Raw genomic sequence first — 17,005 nt, 5'->3', positions numbered from 1 at the left:
GCAATCCAGTTTGAAAGTAGAAGAACGGCGGACGTCGAAAGAAGACGCCAATATCAACAGCGAAACCAATTTGGTACGCCAAGACTACAACAAACTCAAGCATACGGCTACGGAGAAAAAGCGAATCAGTGGGCAAGGAAACCCGAGCATTCAAAAACAGCCGGCGAACGTCGACAGTTCAATAGCAACCCAGGAAAAAAGTCTCAAGGCCAGGGGAAAAAGAAGGAAAGCACGGAAAGGAAAAATAATTTAAACTAAAACGGATTTCTGCTGACGAGAGGGTGCGGAAATCCGAAGGCCACGAAAACCCCTCTTCCTACAAGTTAAATACAGTAATGGTGAATAATTTGACTCTTCCGAAGATTGAAGTGTTGGTAAATAATATCCCGGCCACCGCACTCCTGGATACCGGCGCGCAGTGTTCCTGTGTGGCAGAAGTCTTTTTTAGAAAGTATTTTCGCAAATACCGCATATATAATGCGGATAATACGACAGTATTAGCGGCGCAAGGAAAAGAATGTAAGTGCGTAGGTAAAGTACCTTTATATATCCGTATCAAGGACGAACAAGTAAAGGTGATGTTTTTTATAGTAAAGAATTTGCAAGCACATTTAATCCTAGGAATAGACTTTCTTTCAGACGCACAAGCTACACTGGATTTTAATGAAGCGTCCCTTAGGCTGACAATGAAACCAGTGCGTGTAGAAAAGGTTGAACCGCCAAGGTTAAATCTTGACCACCTGCCTAATGACGAGCAAGATAGAATCCGACAAGTGGTAAGTGAATTTGCTTCCTTATTTAGTGATATTCCAGGATTTACTCAGGTTACTAACCATAGTGTTGACACCGGAGATGCAATGCCAGTTCGCCAAAAACCATACCGGTATGATAAGAATAAGGAAAAATTTATAGAATGGCATATTACCGATATGCTACGTAAAAAGATCATAACGCCCATCTCAAGTAGTTATGCTAGCCCGGTGGTTTTATGTAAATAAAATAATGATTATCCTTTGGAGCATCCAAAACGGTGGAGATTCGCTATTGATTACCGTAAATTAAATTCCATAATGAAATATCCGGTATATCCGTTACCGATCATAGAAGAAATTTTAAGGAACATAAAATCAACCAAATTTATGACGACTTTAGACTTAAAGAATGGTTATTTTCAAATAGGGGTCAGGCCTGAGGACGTGCCTAAGACTGCTTTTATAACCAAGTCTGGCACTTATGCATTTTTGCGTATGCCGTTTGGCCTTTCAGGGGCCCCAGCAACATTTCAGCGATGCATGGACATTGTGTTAAGACCTGTTCTTGGAAAGTCCACATTTATCTATTTAGACGATATCATTATTACTAGTGATAATCTCGACCAACATATACAGGATTTAAGACAGGTGTTTTCTTTATTAAATGAGGCCGGTCTGAAAGTTAATGTCGAAAAGTGCAACTTTGCAGCCCCTGAATTAAAATATTTAGGTTTCAAAATATCGCAAAAAGGGATCGAGACAGATGAATCAAAAATAATCGCTGTACAAAAGTATCCGACTCCAAACACGGCAAAGAAGCTCTCTTCTTTTCTAGGACTTTGTTCATATTATAGGTCCTTTATAAAAGATTTTGCGGCTATCGCTGAGCCATTGTTAAAATTAAAAAGGAAAAAGGCAAGATTCTCGTGGACGGCCGAAGCCAATAGTGCTTTCGAAAAATTAAAACAAGCATTAACGCAAGCCCCTGTGTTGAAATTTCCTGAAAAGGATGAAAATTTAGAAATTTCAGCGGATGCTTCGGATTATGCGGTAGGAGCGGTACTTTCGCAAAATCAGCAGCCCGTGGCATTTTTTAGCCGAACTTTACATCAAACACAAAGAAACTATTCCGCGACCGAGAGAGAGGCACTTGCAGTTCTGTTAGCAGTGCAAAAGTTCCGAGTCTATTTTGGAAAGGCGCCGATAACAGTATATTCTGATCATGCGGCGGTAACTAGATTGTACTCAGGGAAAAATTTATCCCCAAGGTTAATAAGATGGGCACTCAAGCTGCAAGAATATAATCTGGTAATCAAGCATACCCCCGGAAAGGAAAATATCGTAGCAGATGCCCTATCACGAATTAAATTAGACGAACAGGGTAATACCGTAAAAGTTGCAATGCTTACAGCGTGTACAATAAATTCCCGAGAAACTGTAATAACCGAACTGGGTAAGGATCCTGAGTTTGGAAGTATTTATGAGTATTTGAAGGATCCTGAAAATTTTAGCCACCAAGATATTGTGGCGATAAGAAATAGGGCGGCCCATTACGAACTAATAAATGGTCTATTATTTTATACAAAAACTACGAATTCCAACAACGAATTTCGACCTGTTATCCCAGCTAGTCTTAGATTAAATATCCTGCAAGAGCTCCATGACAGCCCTTTAGCTTCTCATGCTGGTATTCGAAAAACTATCCAACGCGTACGCGAGGCAGTCTACTTTCCTGAACTGCAAAAGTTAACAAGGGCGTATGTCCAGTCCTGCCCAACATGTCAAGCCGTTAATTATATTAATTTCCGCCCGGCCGGGTTTCTAAATAGTATTAAATCCGAATTTCCAAATGAAATAATTGGCATCGATTTATTGGGCCCTTTCCCAAAAAGTCAGTTAAATAAAAGTCGCTATCTCCTTGTTATGGTTGATCATTTTAGTAAATGGACCGAAATTGTTCCCTTAAAACGAGCCTCCGCGAAATTAGTTACTGATTCTATTTTAAATAAATATATTTTAAAATACGGGGCGCCCCTAAAAGTTATATCGGATAATGGTCCTCAATTTGTAAGTAATATATTTGAAGACATGTGCCAAAAACTGGGCATACGTCATTTAAAAATGGTCCCGTATCGGCCGCAATCAAATATAGCGGAACGGGTCAACAGAAATATAGTGAAAATTATCCGTAGTTATGTTAAAAATTTTCATAAAAGCTGGGATAACTATGTCAATGAATTTGCTTTCGCCCTTAGGACCGCAAAACATGATACAACGGGAAAAACTCCTGCTGAGTTATTTCTAGGCAGAAAGATTATAACACCGTTAGATAAATTATTTTATGTGCAACAAAGAGCCCCAGAATTTAAAATGGGTGATATAGAAAAACTAATTAAGGAGGCAAAGAAGAATACTGAAGTAGCACAGAGAAAACAAAAATTGTATTATGACTTGAAACGACGGGGAGTAACTTATAAAGTAGGGGATGAAGTACTAAAAATTAAGCATTCACTTTCTTCAGCACCAGAAGATAAAACTGCCAAATTTTTTCCACGATTTGAAGGACCATATGTTATAGAAAAAATAACTCACGCTGTTGTAGTGTTAAAGGCCAGAAATGGTGAAACCTGTTCCGCAAATATTGATCAAATTAAGCCCTACTTCGATCGTAATAAAATGCAAATCTTTTCAGATCTTTTGCAGGATCCGGCACGGCAGACACCGCAGGTACAAGTTCCAGAGGTGGGAAAACGACAAGTACAAGGGCAAGCCAATGAGAGACAGAAGCAAGTGAAAAGAAAATTGCCCCGCGGAAAAATTGAAGGTAAAAAGAAAAAGAAGCCGTTCCACCGTCCAGAAAACAGAGTTCACGAACACCCCCAGAATGAAGAAGGGAGAAGGACGACGTATGTGAAGAGGACCAGGAGAAAGGACGGCAACTATAACCCGGCTTTAAAACGGAGGATCGACTCATCCGACAAAACTCTCCGCAGCAAAAGTCGCCGAACTGCGGAAGGGCCATCAGCGGCGGAGGAAAAAGTACAAGAAAAATTTGAACGGCCAACAACGAGGTCCAAGCAGGATCACGACAGAAGTTTCCCGGTTCCGCCAAGACCAGCTGCCTTCAAACGGCCAAGACCACAAGCAGAGGGGAAAAGGAAGGTGTTCAAGGGTGGCCGTACTGGTGAAAAACGGAAGCTTCCAGAGGAAAGCACTGAAGGGCGAGCCCGTACAAGAAGGAGGATAAACCAGGCTACGGTCTGCAGTACCTTTAAAGACTGGGCCCAGAAAAGGATGTCCGAATATTACAAAGATAAGTAAAATTTTATGTTACTTTGCAAACTTAAGTTAATCTTTCATTCTTACTGCAAGTGGCAGATTTCAAGAAGTTTTACCTCATGCGAGGTCTACCTTTATCGCCAAAAGGGCGAGAAATGAGTTGTGACCGATTTTCTTATTATGTTTTTCAATTACTCGCGCGTAAAACTAAAGTTGATGTATAATAGCGTTGTGTAAAGACTTAAATATTGTAAAAAGTTATTGTATAAATTTTATTTAAAACATTCTAGCAAGAAAGAAGTTTTAGTCTGAAAGACTTTTTGAAATGTAGTATTATTTCAATGTAGAAAGAATTGGCACTTGCTTTGAAAAGAATAGAAGTTAACAATGTACTACTAATGTATGTTTTCAAATGTGTAAAATTAACGGCATGTTGATATGTTCTTATATACATGTGTTCTGTTATTTTAAATGTTAAGAAATACCGTGATATGGTAAAAGTGAAAGTAATGTTAAAAATTTGTTATTCGTGTGACTGTAAAGACTAAATCATGGCGAATATATGTTAAAGGTTGAATGATGTAGTTAGGCTCTCTGACGCTACACTTTAGAGTTAGCCACTTTTAGAATAGTACCTCAGGGTTTAGAGTTGAAAGTAGGGTGTGTTAAGAGGTCTCATTATGTTGAATTTTAACACGTTAGTGTTTTGATTGTAGGAGGAAGTGTTGAACACATAGACATAAACACATTCGTGTTTGGTGTTCTTTTACAACACATGTCAGAGAGCAAGGGGAGAGATAATTAAAATAGTCATGAATGAAATAAGAATGTTAATAGAAGTATATTCTATATGTTATTTGCAATGTCATTGTGTAACATTTCATTAAACTAGTTTTCCTTCCAGATCTCTGGAAGGAACCAGAATTGAATAAAGCTCCTGTACAGATGAAAAAAAAAAAAAGATTGTTGTAGATCCTGGGAGCTGCTATTGTAACAAATTTCTTTCTTTTAAATTTTCTAGTTTCTAACGAAGTTATGATTGTAAAAGTTTGGCCTCGCGTTATATTCTAGAGCTAAAAGTTTTCAACAAGGTCGTTTTAGACCTCAGTTTCAAACTAATTAACTCTGGCGGGAAGTATGTAAGGATCTTAAGTTTTACTAACGTTTATTTTATTTTAAATCTTTACTATCACTTCTTAGTTTCTACTTCCGGCCAGAATTATAAGCGTTAAGGATTTTATGCAAAGTTGTCTGGCGAACGCCAAGTATTTAAGTGTGGCCTTTTTGCCAAGCGAAAGAGAGAGGAAGCAGTGAGTTCGAAGCAGGCCGCTTACCTTAGAAGTTACGCAGTTGCTATTTGCCTTCCAAGCCAGAGGTTTTAATCCTCTTAATAAATTAAACGTATTGTAGTGTTCACAGTCTCTGTGCTACATACGCTTCCTGTTATTATAAGGCCAATCTTCCACGTGTGTTATTCTAAAGTTAAATTAGAGTTTAGTTTTATTTTTTATACCTTTTACGTTAGACCCCGAGTGGAGGGTCATTGTATTCCGAAGTACGGAAGTCATTGTATATAAAGAAAAATAAAGGGTTTTTTATACCCTTCGTCTGTATCCTGTCTACTTACTACAATTAGTGAACTTAGCTTTAGTAAGCTCTCTGTTCCTAGTCAGGTCATTGTATGTTTCCGAAGAAGGTTAGAAGAAACATTGAACCTGATAAGTTAAAGCAGATTATACTGGCGGTATAGCATAGTAGCTGGTAATTAAAATAATAAAACCCTGCACATTTATCGGGTTTTTTGCCAATTAAGTATGTTTGCTTCAGGATCGAATAGCAACTGGCACATTATACACCATCTGCTAATGGCGATGAACTGTGGCATGAGTCAACATACCTGAAACTCAAGTACGATATCTCATTAATTTCGATAAATATGGTTTTCATATTTTTATATTTCTTACTTTAAATTCGACAATTAATTTTGAATAATGCTTTTATTTTACCTGAGCTTTGGTTGCACAAGAATATAACTTTGGCATAGAACTACAGGATCCAGAAATTCTAGCAAATAATGTTAATACCTAGATATTTAGGAGATTATTAATTGGATAAATATTCATATTTAGAGTCTTCTAATGGCAGGACATGTCTGAAATAAAACTAATTCAAATTCACTTAAGAACTTTACCTCAAATCTAAAATTATGCCTGAATTAACGCATGACGTTGGTAAATAAATACAATTTTAAAACTATTTTTCGGATAGATATTTTCTATCCGATCATTACTACTAGCGTGAGTAAAGTGTTACTCAAAGTCTTTCTTTATTTCCCTTCTTATACTTTCGTAAATTCATACCAATTATTTAATTTTTTAATTATTTGAGAATAGTTTTTCTGCTCTTCTGTTCACTAAGCTGTAGTTTCTAGTGTAAAATAAACATGTTCTTTTCAATTTAAAATCCTATTTAAAGTCTTATTTCCTTTAATGAGATTCTACTTTATTTTTGCGAGAATGTTCTCCTTGCTTCATTATAATGTGCTCATTTAAGATCTTTTTTCTTTGGTTATTTATCCAATACTCGTTTTGATAAGAAGGCAATTACCATAGGACGAACTAATGATAAACTTACTAACGACCATAAATAGAATATCTCTAAACAGCACTAGTTCCGAAATTATTGTGCGTTTATCTCTAGTTTAAAACTTTTTCCTCTTTAAGAAAGAAATGGGTAATTATGACTTGGAAATACTTTTTCTTTAGTTTTGTTTTACATCTATATTTACATTTAATATGGAAGTTAATATTTGATAATGTTATCTAATACATTTCACTGAAATCTAAGCACCGTCCTGCACTATCATATCCTAGAAAACTACACCGTACTTAGTTTCATTAGCGAACTATTAAGATTAAGTATTTTACAGAATATTAGTTAAGTAGTTAGAGAGTATAATATAATGACGATAGTTTAGTAGTGCATCAAAACTAACTCTCAATTATCATTTGCATAAGGAAAACGTTTTACACAGAATACTTGTTTCGTCTCATGCTTCAAACATGCATGTGGTCGTGTTTTTAATGACGCTAAAGATCACACGATAGTAGCTGGTAACGATTGTTATTTTAAGTTCATTAAAGTGTAACGCTCACTATTCTTGCAAGGCTTTCCCAAACGCACTAAAGTTCTGAAGAGAAGGTATAAACAAAAATGCATCTCCTTAAAACATCCCAGACGTTTTCAATAAGACGCAGGTCAGAAGAGCGAGCTTCACATTCAGTGAATACTACTTCTTACATTACTTTTCCCGACTGAAAATATTATTTCATTATATGGGGCTCTGTGTGATGTCCTGGAGAAGAAACTTCCGCTCGATGGTGTAGTGTAAAGCAGTAAGTAGATAACATAATGGATGTTGTATACTTCGTTTCCGAATTCATACTTTCTCGGTGAAATGTATGGAAGTCTGTACAGTTATCATGTAAGGATTATGTTAATTTTATTAACAGTTAAAATTTGAGTTAAACTTCTTTTTCTATCACTTCATAATTTCAACTTACCACTTCCGGCCAGAACGTAGTTTTAGAATCACATCTGAATGCTAATGAGGAAGAGCGGTACTTATCTGCGAAGTTTTACTGTCTTAGGGAAAGAGATACCACATATTCTAGCTAGCACGCGTTCGCCCCTTTTAGGCTACTCTCCCGTAAGCTATTAGTAAGCTCGGCCGTACTTTAGGCCTTTGATAGCTTCGCAGTCAATTAGCGTTAAGGGGCCAACTCTGTTAGAATTTTCATAGCTTTGGCTATATCTCTTTAGTTAAGATTAGTTTAGTTTTATTCTTAGTCTCTTAAGTTGAAGTCCAAGTGTCGGCTTTATTGTACAACTCCAAGACGGAGTTTTGTTAAACTTCAATTGGAATAAGGGTTATTTCGCCCTTCTTGTTGTTTCCTGTACACGAACTCAAACGATTATTCGCTTACTAGTTCTTAAGATTCTTCACTTTCAACTGTAACTTAGAATTACACAGCAGTGAATCCTACAACTTAAAGACGTTCCATCCCAAATACAGGTTCTATTCCTTCTAAAGATAACCTTTCAAGAATTTGTGATATATAATAACAAGCTCTAGTCATGTCAAATAAAGTCCCTTGTCATTCTGCAAACCAAATCTAAATCCATCATTAACGACTACGTTCCTCCACTGTTCTGTAGTCCACGTGAGAAGCAGACGTGCCCAACAGTGCAACTTTGTTTCTAGTAGTAATTGAACCGCTATACAGATGTCTCCACAAATCGCATGAAGCCCTTAGGAAATGCTCTGTGAACAGCAAATAATGCTATCATTATTGCTGTTCACATTGTTGTGCCCGTAGCTGCAGCAAGAGAAGCCTGAATCAAGCTGAAGTCTATATCCTGTTCCATCGGCTTCAGAACTGCAGATATCCATGTGCGGATGCAATTTTAACTCTCATCTTTCCTCTCTCCGAACATTCAAATCTTCTTAGAAATTATTTTCAAAGTCTATGGATTATGGAAGAATTCATATGCAAGCATTCGCCCACCTCTGTCTGAGTTTGTCCTGTCTCCTGTCTCCCAATGGCCAATGAACATCCATTAGAATTCTTATGATAAATGCTATTTTCACGCAATTTTCGTCTTTATTATTGTTCTTATTACAATTTTTTGCACGACCATTTCTCTAAGATGAAGCAAATTTCTTTTAAATGTAATATTATATTTTATATTTATAGCATATCAAATATTTTCAGGTATCAACTTACTGTAATATTTCCTTATTTGTTTGGATGCCATTGTAATTATCCTATGAAAATCCTTTATGTAAATGACATGACCCAAATCGCCGCCAGCCGTTTCACTCTTTCACTTACACTTACATTTTTCATTTCTTCATCTACCTAATAATTGCCTAAAGTACCATTTATTTTAGTAATAGTACCATTATTAAAGTACCATTTATTTAAATAAGCTTTGTGGCATTACCTCTCTCTTATAGTTTGTAACAGACGTTATATAATTTCAAACCTATAAAGATAAAAATGCATCACAGTATATAAAAATAGCACAAAAAATAATATTTGGTATTACATTTTTTCAAAATATTTAAACCAGCGGTTCTCAGTCTTTTGACCAACGCCTACCACCTAAACAAAAATTTAAAACCTTTAGTACCACCATTACAAAGTACTACTACCACCACCACCACTCTTGAACAAAGCTCAAATCGCATAAATTTACGAGTGTTAGAGAAATAACTCAGTCTGGATGTTGGGATTTTAATTTTTGAATTCAATAGTTAAAAGTACTTTGTTTCTTTTTACGTACCACCGGACTATGGCTACAACCGAGTATAAACTCTGCATCGCAACTCAATCTTTTAGGAGATAATGCAAAGGCTTTTCAGCTCCCAAGTAATTATTTAACCTTTTTACAAGACAGATCAATTCATTTTGCAGTTCTTGCATATAGAGAATATTTTTAAAATTGCCGGACCATGAACATTTTATACAATGAGGAATTCAGTTTCGACAACATAACTTGCTTGACTATATACAATAAATTTCGCTACTATGTTCTGTAGGACCATAAAAGAAAAGCGAATAAGTACCGTGGGGGCAGAGACACTGGAATGTTGTTCCGACGAGCCCTTCAGCAATGTCCACGCAAAATCCACCGTGCTGGCAAGGGTTACCGTAGCAACCATCCTTTTCTTCACAGTATTTACCAACGAAACCAGCGCAGCATCTGCAAGAGAATGAACCCTAGAGAGAAGAAGAAGAATGACCGTTAGACACGATATTAAATAAAAATGAGACTAACGTTAATAAAAATACTTCTTATTTCTTATTTTTACGTCTGCTTCAGAAAAAGGCCTTTTTGAGAACATACATTTTGGCGTTTGGGGGGGGGGGGCTAACGCCAGTGTTGTGCTGCTTGCGGCAATGCCTTTCGACCATTAAAAAAAAAGAAGAAAAACAACAAAACAAGTGATTCATTTTCTTGGAGAATCAATAGTGTCTTAAAGAAGATGCGTTTCAAAAATTACTTAGCCTTTCTTCTATTGATATTTGAAAATCATAAAACATAAATTTGTTTAATTAAATCATTTTTAAGTAGTTAAAACTAAAAATGTTTTTTTCAGATGATAATACTGCTAGGATAAGGCTGTTGATCCCCTTTATGCATTTTGTACATGCAGCTGTTGCTTACAGAAATTGTTTCTGATTACAGAAAGCTATTGTTTACAGAAATTATTTAATTATTATGTAAAGCTATTGATTACAGAAATTATTTCTGATTTCAGAGAGCTATTGGTTACATAAACTATTTTAGTAATATGTAAAGCTATTGATTACAAAAATCATTTTTAATACAATAATTATAAAATGCAATATAAAATTATTTAAAAAAGGCATTGATTTACGAGACTGCTTGTTTAACAATAAACAAGATGATAACTATGATAAAATATAGAATGGTTTAAAGGAAAGTTGAAACATTCCAAATTTATTTTATTCGAGCTAAAGGGGAAAATGTTGACTTTTTCATACTAGGAGGAATCACCAAAAAAGCCTATTTAAAGGCTATACGACTCTATCAGTCCTGTCTATTATGCAGAAGTTGAGGAGTCAGGTAGCTGTCCCTTTTGATGAACTAGCTTTCAAAATGCTTTTTCGGAAGAGTTTGTTGTTTGCTGCATAAAATTCCAATGCAGGGCATTTTTACGTCATTGTAAAGAGAAGAAGAAAAAGGAATTCTTTTTGCGGTCAAAACGAACTATTTTTTTTTTGACAGGGAAACAATACTTTATCTCTTTTCTGAAAATGTTTCAATCAATCTAATATTAAAAAAAATTACTTAGGTTTTTCCAACTTCTACTTCACGATGCGTTGCAACAAGATGATAATTATGTACAGATAAGTAATAGCATTCAACTTTAATTATACCTCACAATGCTTTTCTGCGTCCTCTTCTAAGCAAAAAATATATTTTTAGTATTTAGCAAGAACGACTTTATGCATTTAGTAGGAAAGCATTAGAAAACGACGGGCGCATTTAATGGGAATGTCATTAAGCATGAGCGTACCAGTTCTACACAAAGTCCTTACAGCAAAGAAAACTTTACTAATCACGCTATTTTAATATAGATTAACCCTGAGTGTGGTAAACGTCATATACAAGGATCCACTTCTCTCGAGCAGAAACATCTGAGTTTAATGTACACCATTAATAGTAAAAGAGTGTTTGCAAAAGATTTAGTTTTCTAGCGAAGAAATAATATTGTTGTTTGCGTATAGATTCGTAATGAATTTAATGCACATAGGTCCGATGAGAGGTTAACAAGATTTATTTTATCAAAAGGAACAATTCAGAGTTCTGGAACATTCCACAAAAACATTGGTATAGTTCTTCATAGTATCATACAGAACGATCAAAAGTTACACTTCAAACTACTAGGAACTTTAAACACACCATAGTGCATCTAAAAGGCGAAGCTCTTCATAGTAACTCTGAGCTAACAACTAGAAAACTCAGAACAGATGCTCTTTCCGATCTTATACAGTTCTCACCCTGTCGCCGAGATATTTATAGTACTTTCTGCTTCTCGAAATTACTGGAAAACGTATTAGTTTCGAATTACGGTTACAGGTACATATTACTATGCCTGTTACAATAATACAGGAACCGGACAAAATAGCTCCAAATGGTGGCCAAGTTTGGGAACTTTTGGCGATTTCTTGCGAAGTAGGTGACAAAAAATAGTCGCCAAAACCGCTGCTAGCTTGGCGATATCTCGCCAAATTAGGGAGATAACCATTTACTCAATGTTAAACAGACTTGCCCTAGTATTCTATATTTTTCCGGCAAGTTTCGCTTCTTCAGATTTTCATGCTACATTATATAACACAAATACAACAATTTCACATATAATTTCGCTAAAATTATCCGTATATGTACTGAAATTACCCGTATAAAAATAATTACTAAAATTATTGGTATATGTACAAGTTTTCAGAAATAGATATTTACTTCGACAAATTGATTATGATACAATCTGCGATTAAAATATGAGTAGGATATATTTTATTCATGTATAGAAACACTATACAGATTAAAATAAATGAACAAGCAGAGAAACATTATCTTTCCTCGATTAAAATATTTTAATCTTGATTAAGATATTTTATTCTATCTGACTATTAAATGAAATATTAGGGAAAGATTTAAAAGAAAATCTTTCCAGTATTGAAGAAATATATTCCACTTCAATGAGAATGCGAATGAGAAGGAAATTTCTGTGACTTTCGCTCGCCTAGGCCGAAGGCTATTTCTGACAGAGATGAATCACTCACATTAGATGTCAAAGACATTACACACATCACTCGCTACAAACTAATGATCGAAAATGTCTATTTCGTTTTGTTTGTTTCTATTCCTCTATTTATTTATTTATTTTTCCTGCTTTAACTGCAATTTTAACAAATCTTCTTTGATTAAATTACGGTTTTCAAAACTTCAGAATATTTTAGCAACGGTTCTCATGAAATCCTTTAGTACTACCACTACAAAGTACTACTACTACCACCACACCTGAACAAAGCTCAGATCTCATAAATTTACGAGCGTTAGAGAAAAAACTCAATCAGGATGTTAGGGTTTTAATTTTTGAATTTAATAGTTAAAAATACCTCGCTTCTTTGAGTACCACCTATTTTTCTCTTGCGTACCACCGGTTGAGAACCCCTGTATTAGAGGATATAATTTATTAATGATTTCATTTAGCGTTATTTCGCAAAGTCTAATACCCGTTATGGTTTACCCCATGTGTAACGTGTATACGAGCCAGTTTCCCTTAGAAAGTCTTCCACGAAGGCATCTCTCCTCTTAGGCAGATAGCCCTCGAGGTTGTAATCACACACACACACACACACTAATACCCCTTATTCCTGTAAAGCAATTCTAATGGGAAGATTGATGGTGTGCAAAATTTGATTTTATGCGATTGATAAGCTATTGTAATCTAGTTATATAAACCTATATTTTGAAAGCGTGAGCATTCTAAATACACATTTTGTTACTAAACGTACTCGACGAATATTCTAAAATGACCAGTCAAATTAGTCGTGTATCCACAGAAAGATGAAATACCTTACAAGTTTACCCACAGAAAGAAGAAATGTAGCTTATCATAAAATTATATTTATTACATATATCTAAATGTTATCATAAATTATATTTATTACATATATCTAAATGTTATCATAAATTATATTTATTACATATATCTAAATGTTATCATAAATTATATTTATTACATATATCTAAATGTTATCACAAATTATATTTATTACATATATCTAAATGTTATCATAAATTATATTTATTACATATATCTAAATGTTATCACAAATTATATTTATTACATATATCTAAATGTTATCATAAATTATATTTATTACATATATCTAAATGTTATCACAAATTATATTTATTACATATATCTAAATGTTATCATAAATTATATTTATTACATATATCTAAAAATAACATTTTTTCAAAATAATTATGGGATGAAATATTTATGCTGTTTTAAATATTGATTTCCTTATAATGTTTACTTCTCGTCATAGAATAATTCAGATGCAACGATTCGGCAAGCAATTAACATTCTAAAAATCTCTGTTAAAGTGATAATTAGTGACCAAAGAAGCAACCAGACCACTAAGCTACATATAGGTCAAACAAATCTAATTTGGACACCATGTGACTTCCTAAGACCGTCTACTAAATTATACACATTTTTTGCTGCATTTCGTTTAAACTCATTTCCTCAAATTTCACTAGAGATATATTTCTCATTCACTCATTTCAGTTTTCACTTCGCAGCAAGGCAAAAATACATAAACTCAAACATCTTCATTAAAAATTATAAAATGCATCAAAACATACATGCAAACACCAAATACAGTAACAACAGTTAAAAAAATATAAGTTATACAATTAAAATTAGAGTTTCTACACAAAAACAAGCAATTCGGCCATCGGGCAACAAAGCAAATTTTTTGGTGGATAAAACTGAAAGTTTACTTTTGCTCTCACTCGGCAAAAAGACATTGAAGGTGCAGAAATTCAGCGGGTATGTATATAATATATATTTGTACTCTTTCGATACAGCCGATTGCAACCAAGAAGAGAGATTCACAACTACATGCTATAGCAGTGCCATATACAAAATTTTAATGTTCTTAGACTACACGTTTTGGGGTGTGCGAGATACATGCATAAGTACGTACGTACGTACAGACGTCACGGAAAAAATATCTCTTCTGAATCTATTTTATATACATTTTAGGAAAAAGACTTTATTTCGTGCGTACCTACACAAGTCGTGCAAAAACATAGTTCACAAGGATCCAAGAACGGTCAAAATGGATTTTTTCGTTTAAATATTATACCCGAAATCTTTTACGATTATATTACTGTAGAGTTATTAGGTTAATTGGAAGAAGAAAAGATGAAAAATATGCAACCGCCTTCGCCGGGAATCGAACCACGGACCTCTGGAATACCGGCCCAGCGTGCTACCGTTACACCACGAAGGCACGCTAGGGAAGTGGGAGAAATACCTTATATACTCCCCTTTTTAAAGGGCGACTAGGGTTTTAGGGAGACCTAGTCGCCAAATCCTGGTTGCGGAGAATCATCATCCACAACCCTTTTAGTTCGGGCGCCACTTGTAGAGTCATTAGTATTTTTGTAAAGGCAGAAAAGGTGAAAAATTAGCAACGCCTTCGCCGGGAATCGAAAAACGGAACTCTGGAATACCGGCCCAGCATGCTACCGTTACACCACGAAGGCACTGTACTTCTTACAGGGACGTAAAACAAAAGAAAAGAAAATATAACCTATTCCTTATAAGCCACATATATTTATTCCAGTTGGGATCTAGCTTAAGATTTTAACTATTTAAAACATGCTACATATTCTTTAAAAGGTTTTCAAATGATCAGTAACGAATTTAATACTGAATGCCATTTTGCTCACGATGAAAAAATTGATGATCAAAAAAGCAGATTTTGCCTTGCTGCTGCTTTCTGAAACTTTTCCGAAAAGCCATTAACTTTAGCCAAAATGGGATGAAATAAATGACGCCAATCAATTTATTCGTTCTCCGATATCTTCTTGAAATTTGAAGATACGGAATATTCTATTCAAATTAAGATAAATGAATGATCTGGAAGCGATTAATATTTGCTTAACTTTAAGTACTTTTAATGTTAATTTATAACGCTGACATTTATCTTTACATAACATTTGTAATTCTTTATTATGCTTAATGTGTATCCATAGTTCTAGGGGATAAATAAAAACGCATGTAGCCATGTCCATAAAATTCTTACACAGCCATTTCTTTCGCTGCAGTTGCTCGTAGACATGTATCTACCATCCGAAAAACATTTTAAATGCTGCAAATATTTATGTTAATTCATTCTTAAATTAAAAAATTATTTCGAAAAAGTTAACAAATCTAATATTTTTTGTAGTTTCAGTAAACTTTTTGCAGTTTTCAGTAGATGTTTTTAATCATTCTCAGGAAATAGAAATAAAACGTTTTAACTCCTATATTACAAAACTATTTATTTTAAAACTTCAGTGTTAGGAATAAATCTTTGTCGCTCTGCTAGAAAAGTCGGCTAAAAATAAATTAGGATATAATTCGAGGCTGAGTTTTTTTGCAGATGTTTTTATTTGCAATATTCAGTTTTTACAGATCCTTATATTAGAAATATGTATTTTCAATCCAAATTATATTATTTTAATGTATTGTGACATTAGGATGGGCAATTCACCTTTTCTTTAACTAACAGGGCCCACCAGCGGCCGAGCGGCAAAATCGCTGAACACTGGTAGTTCGGTCTGAGGCCCAAAACCCAGCGAATGGGCTAGTTGCATGGGCGCCTTCGTGATTTTCTCCATGCGTATCGTGCATACAAGCCAGTTTCCCATAGAAAGTCCTCCACGAATGTACCCTCCCGTTAGGCAGATAGCCCTCGTGTGCTTCGCCGTAATCAAATAAACCAAACCAAACCTTAGCTAATAAGCTTTTACGAGCTATTATTTTACGAAATTTGAATATTTAATAATTGTTTTGTAACCTTTTAAGCATTTTGCTGTTAATATTTTCCTCAGGTTTTCACCGCCGTATTTGCTAATTTTGTTCGGCGCCTAATATGTCTGCTTTTTGTTGGTTCCTAAAAGTTTCACATTGATCATTTATTTAACGAAATTTTTTGCATATTTAGCAATAATTTGTAATTTTTTTTTGATTTTTTACTGTTTACTTTTTCCTAATTATATGCTCCATTTCATAATATTTAATTCTTTAAAGTTCTATAATACTACGTTTTTTTTTTTTTTTTTTTTTTTTTTTGTATGTAAAATTTGTATGCTATTATATATTTCTTCCCAGAAAAATTTCAATTTTGATTCGAAATTATATTTAGTTGATTTTTCAACTTATCTACTCATATTACCACTCATTTGTAAACTATTTGAATGCAAAACACGTACTTCCTTTTGAGTCAAATTGAGAATATTATACCTGAATGAATGCTTTAAAAATTTCACTTTAAACTAATTTTAAATTCAAAAATTAAACTTCATTTTCAAGTTAATCGTTTGCCATTCTTTTATAGCAATTCATCCAGACATAATTGAGAATTTCGGCTTCTTTGATAATTTTCCAGGTTGCTCCTTGAATAAAGATAATGAGTTATAATTTTTTATTATTTAATTCCTTTTTTTTTATTTGCATACGCTTTCAGAATTGACTTCCAAGTATATGCAACGGATTTATGAAATTATTTCGCAAGGAAAATGAGCATAAACACTTTTGTCTAACTTCAAACAAAATATGTGTATTGCAGAAAATGTAAGAATATTCTGTT

General features: G+C 34.3%; 1 protein-coding gene across 3 annotated transcripts in view; it reads right to left on the bottom strand.

Moving 5' to 3' along the window:
• The window catches only part of LOC118192955 (uncharacterized), a 312,399-nt gene that overhangs the window by 31,604 nt on the left and 263,790 nt on the right, over positions 1-17,005 (bottom strand). For all 3 annotated transcript variants that reach the window (XM_085812879.1, XM_035363975.2, XM_035363976.2), the window contains exon 5: positions 9,664-9,817. In XM_085812879.1, coding sequence (XP_085669005.1) covers positions 9,664-9,817 — 154 coding nt within the window. The remainder of the gene's footprint in view (positions 1-9,663; positions 9,818-17,005) is intronic.

The sequence above is a fragment of the Stegodyphus dumicola genome, chromosome 3, assembly GCF_044657685.1.
Source record: "Stegodyphus dumicola isolate Sdum_Otavi_A_Nest chromosome 3, ASM4465768v1".
Classification (NCBI taxonomy): Eukaryota; Metazoa; Arthropoda; class Arachnida; order Araneae; family Eresidae; genus Stegodyphus; species Stegodyphus dumicola.
This window is presented reverse-complemented; position numbering and strand designations above follow the sequence as displayed.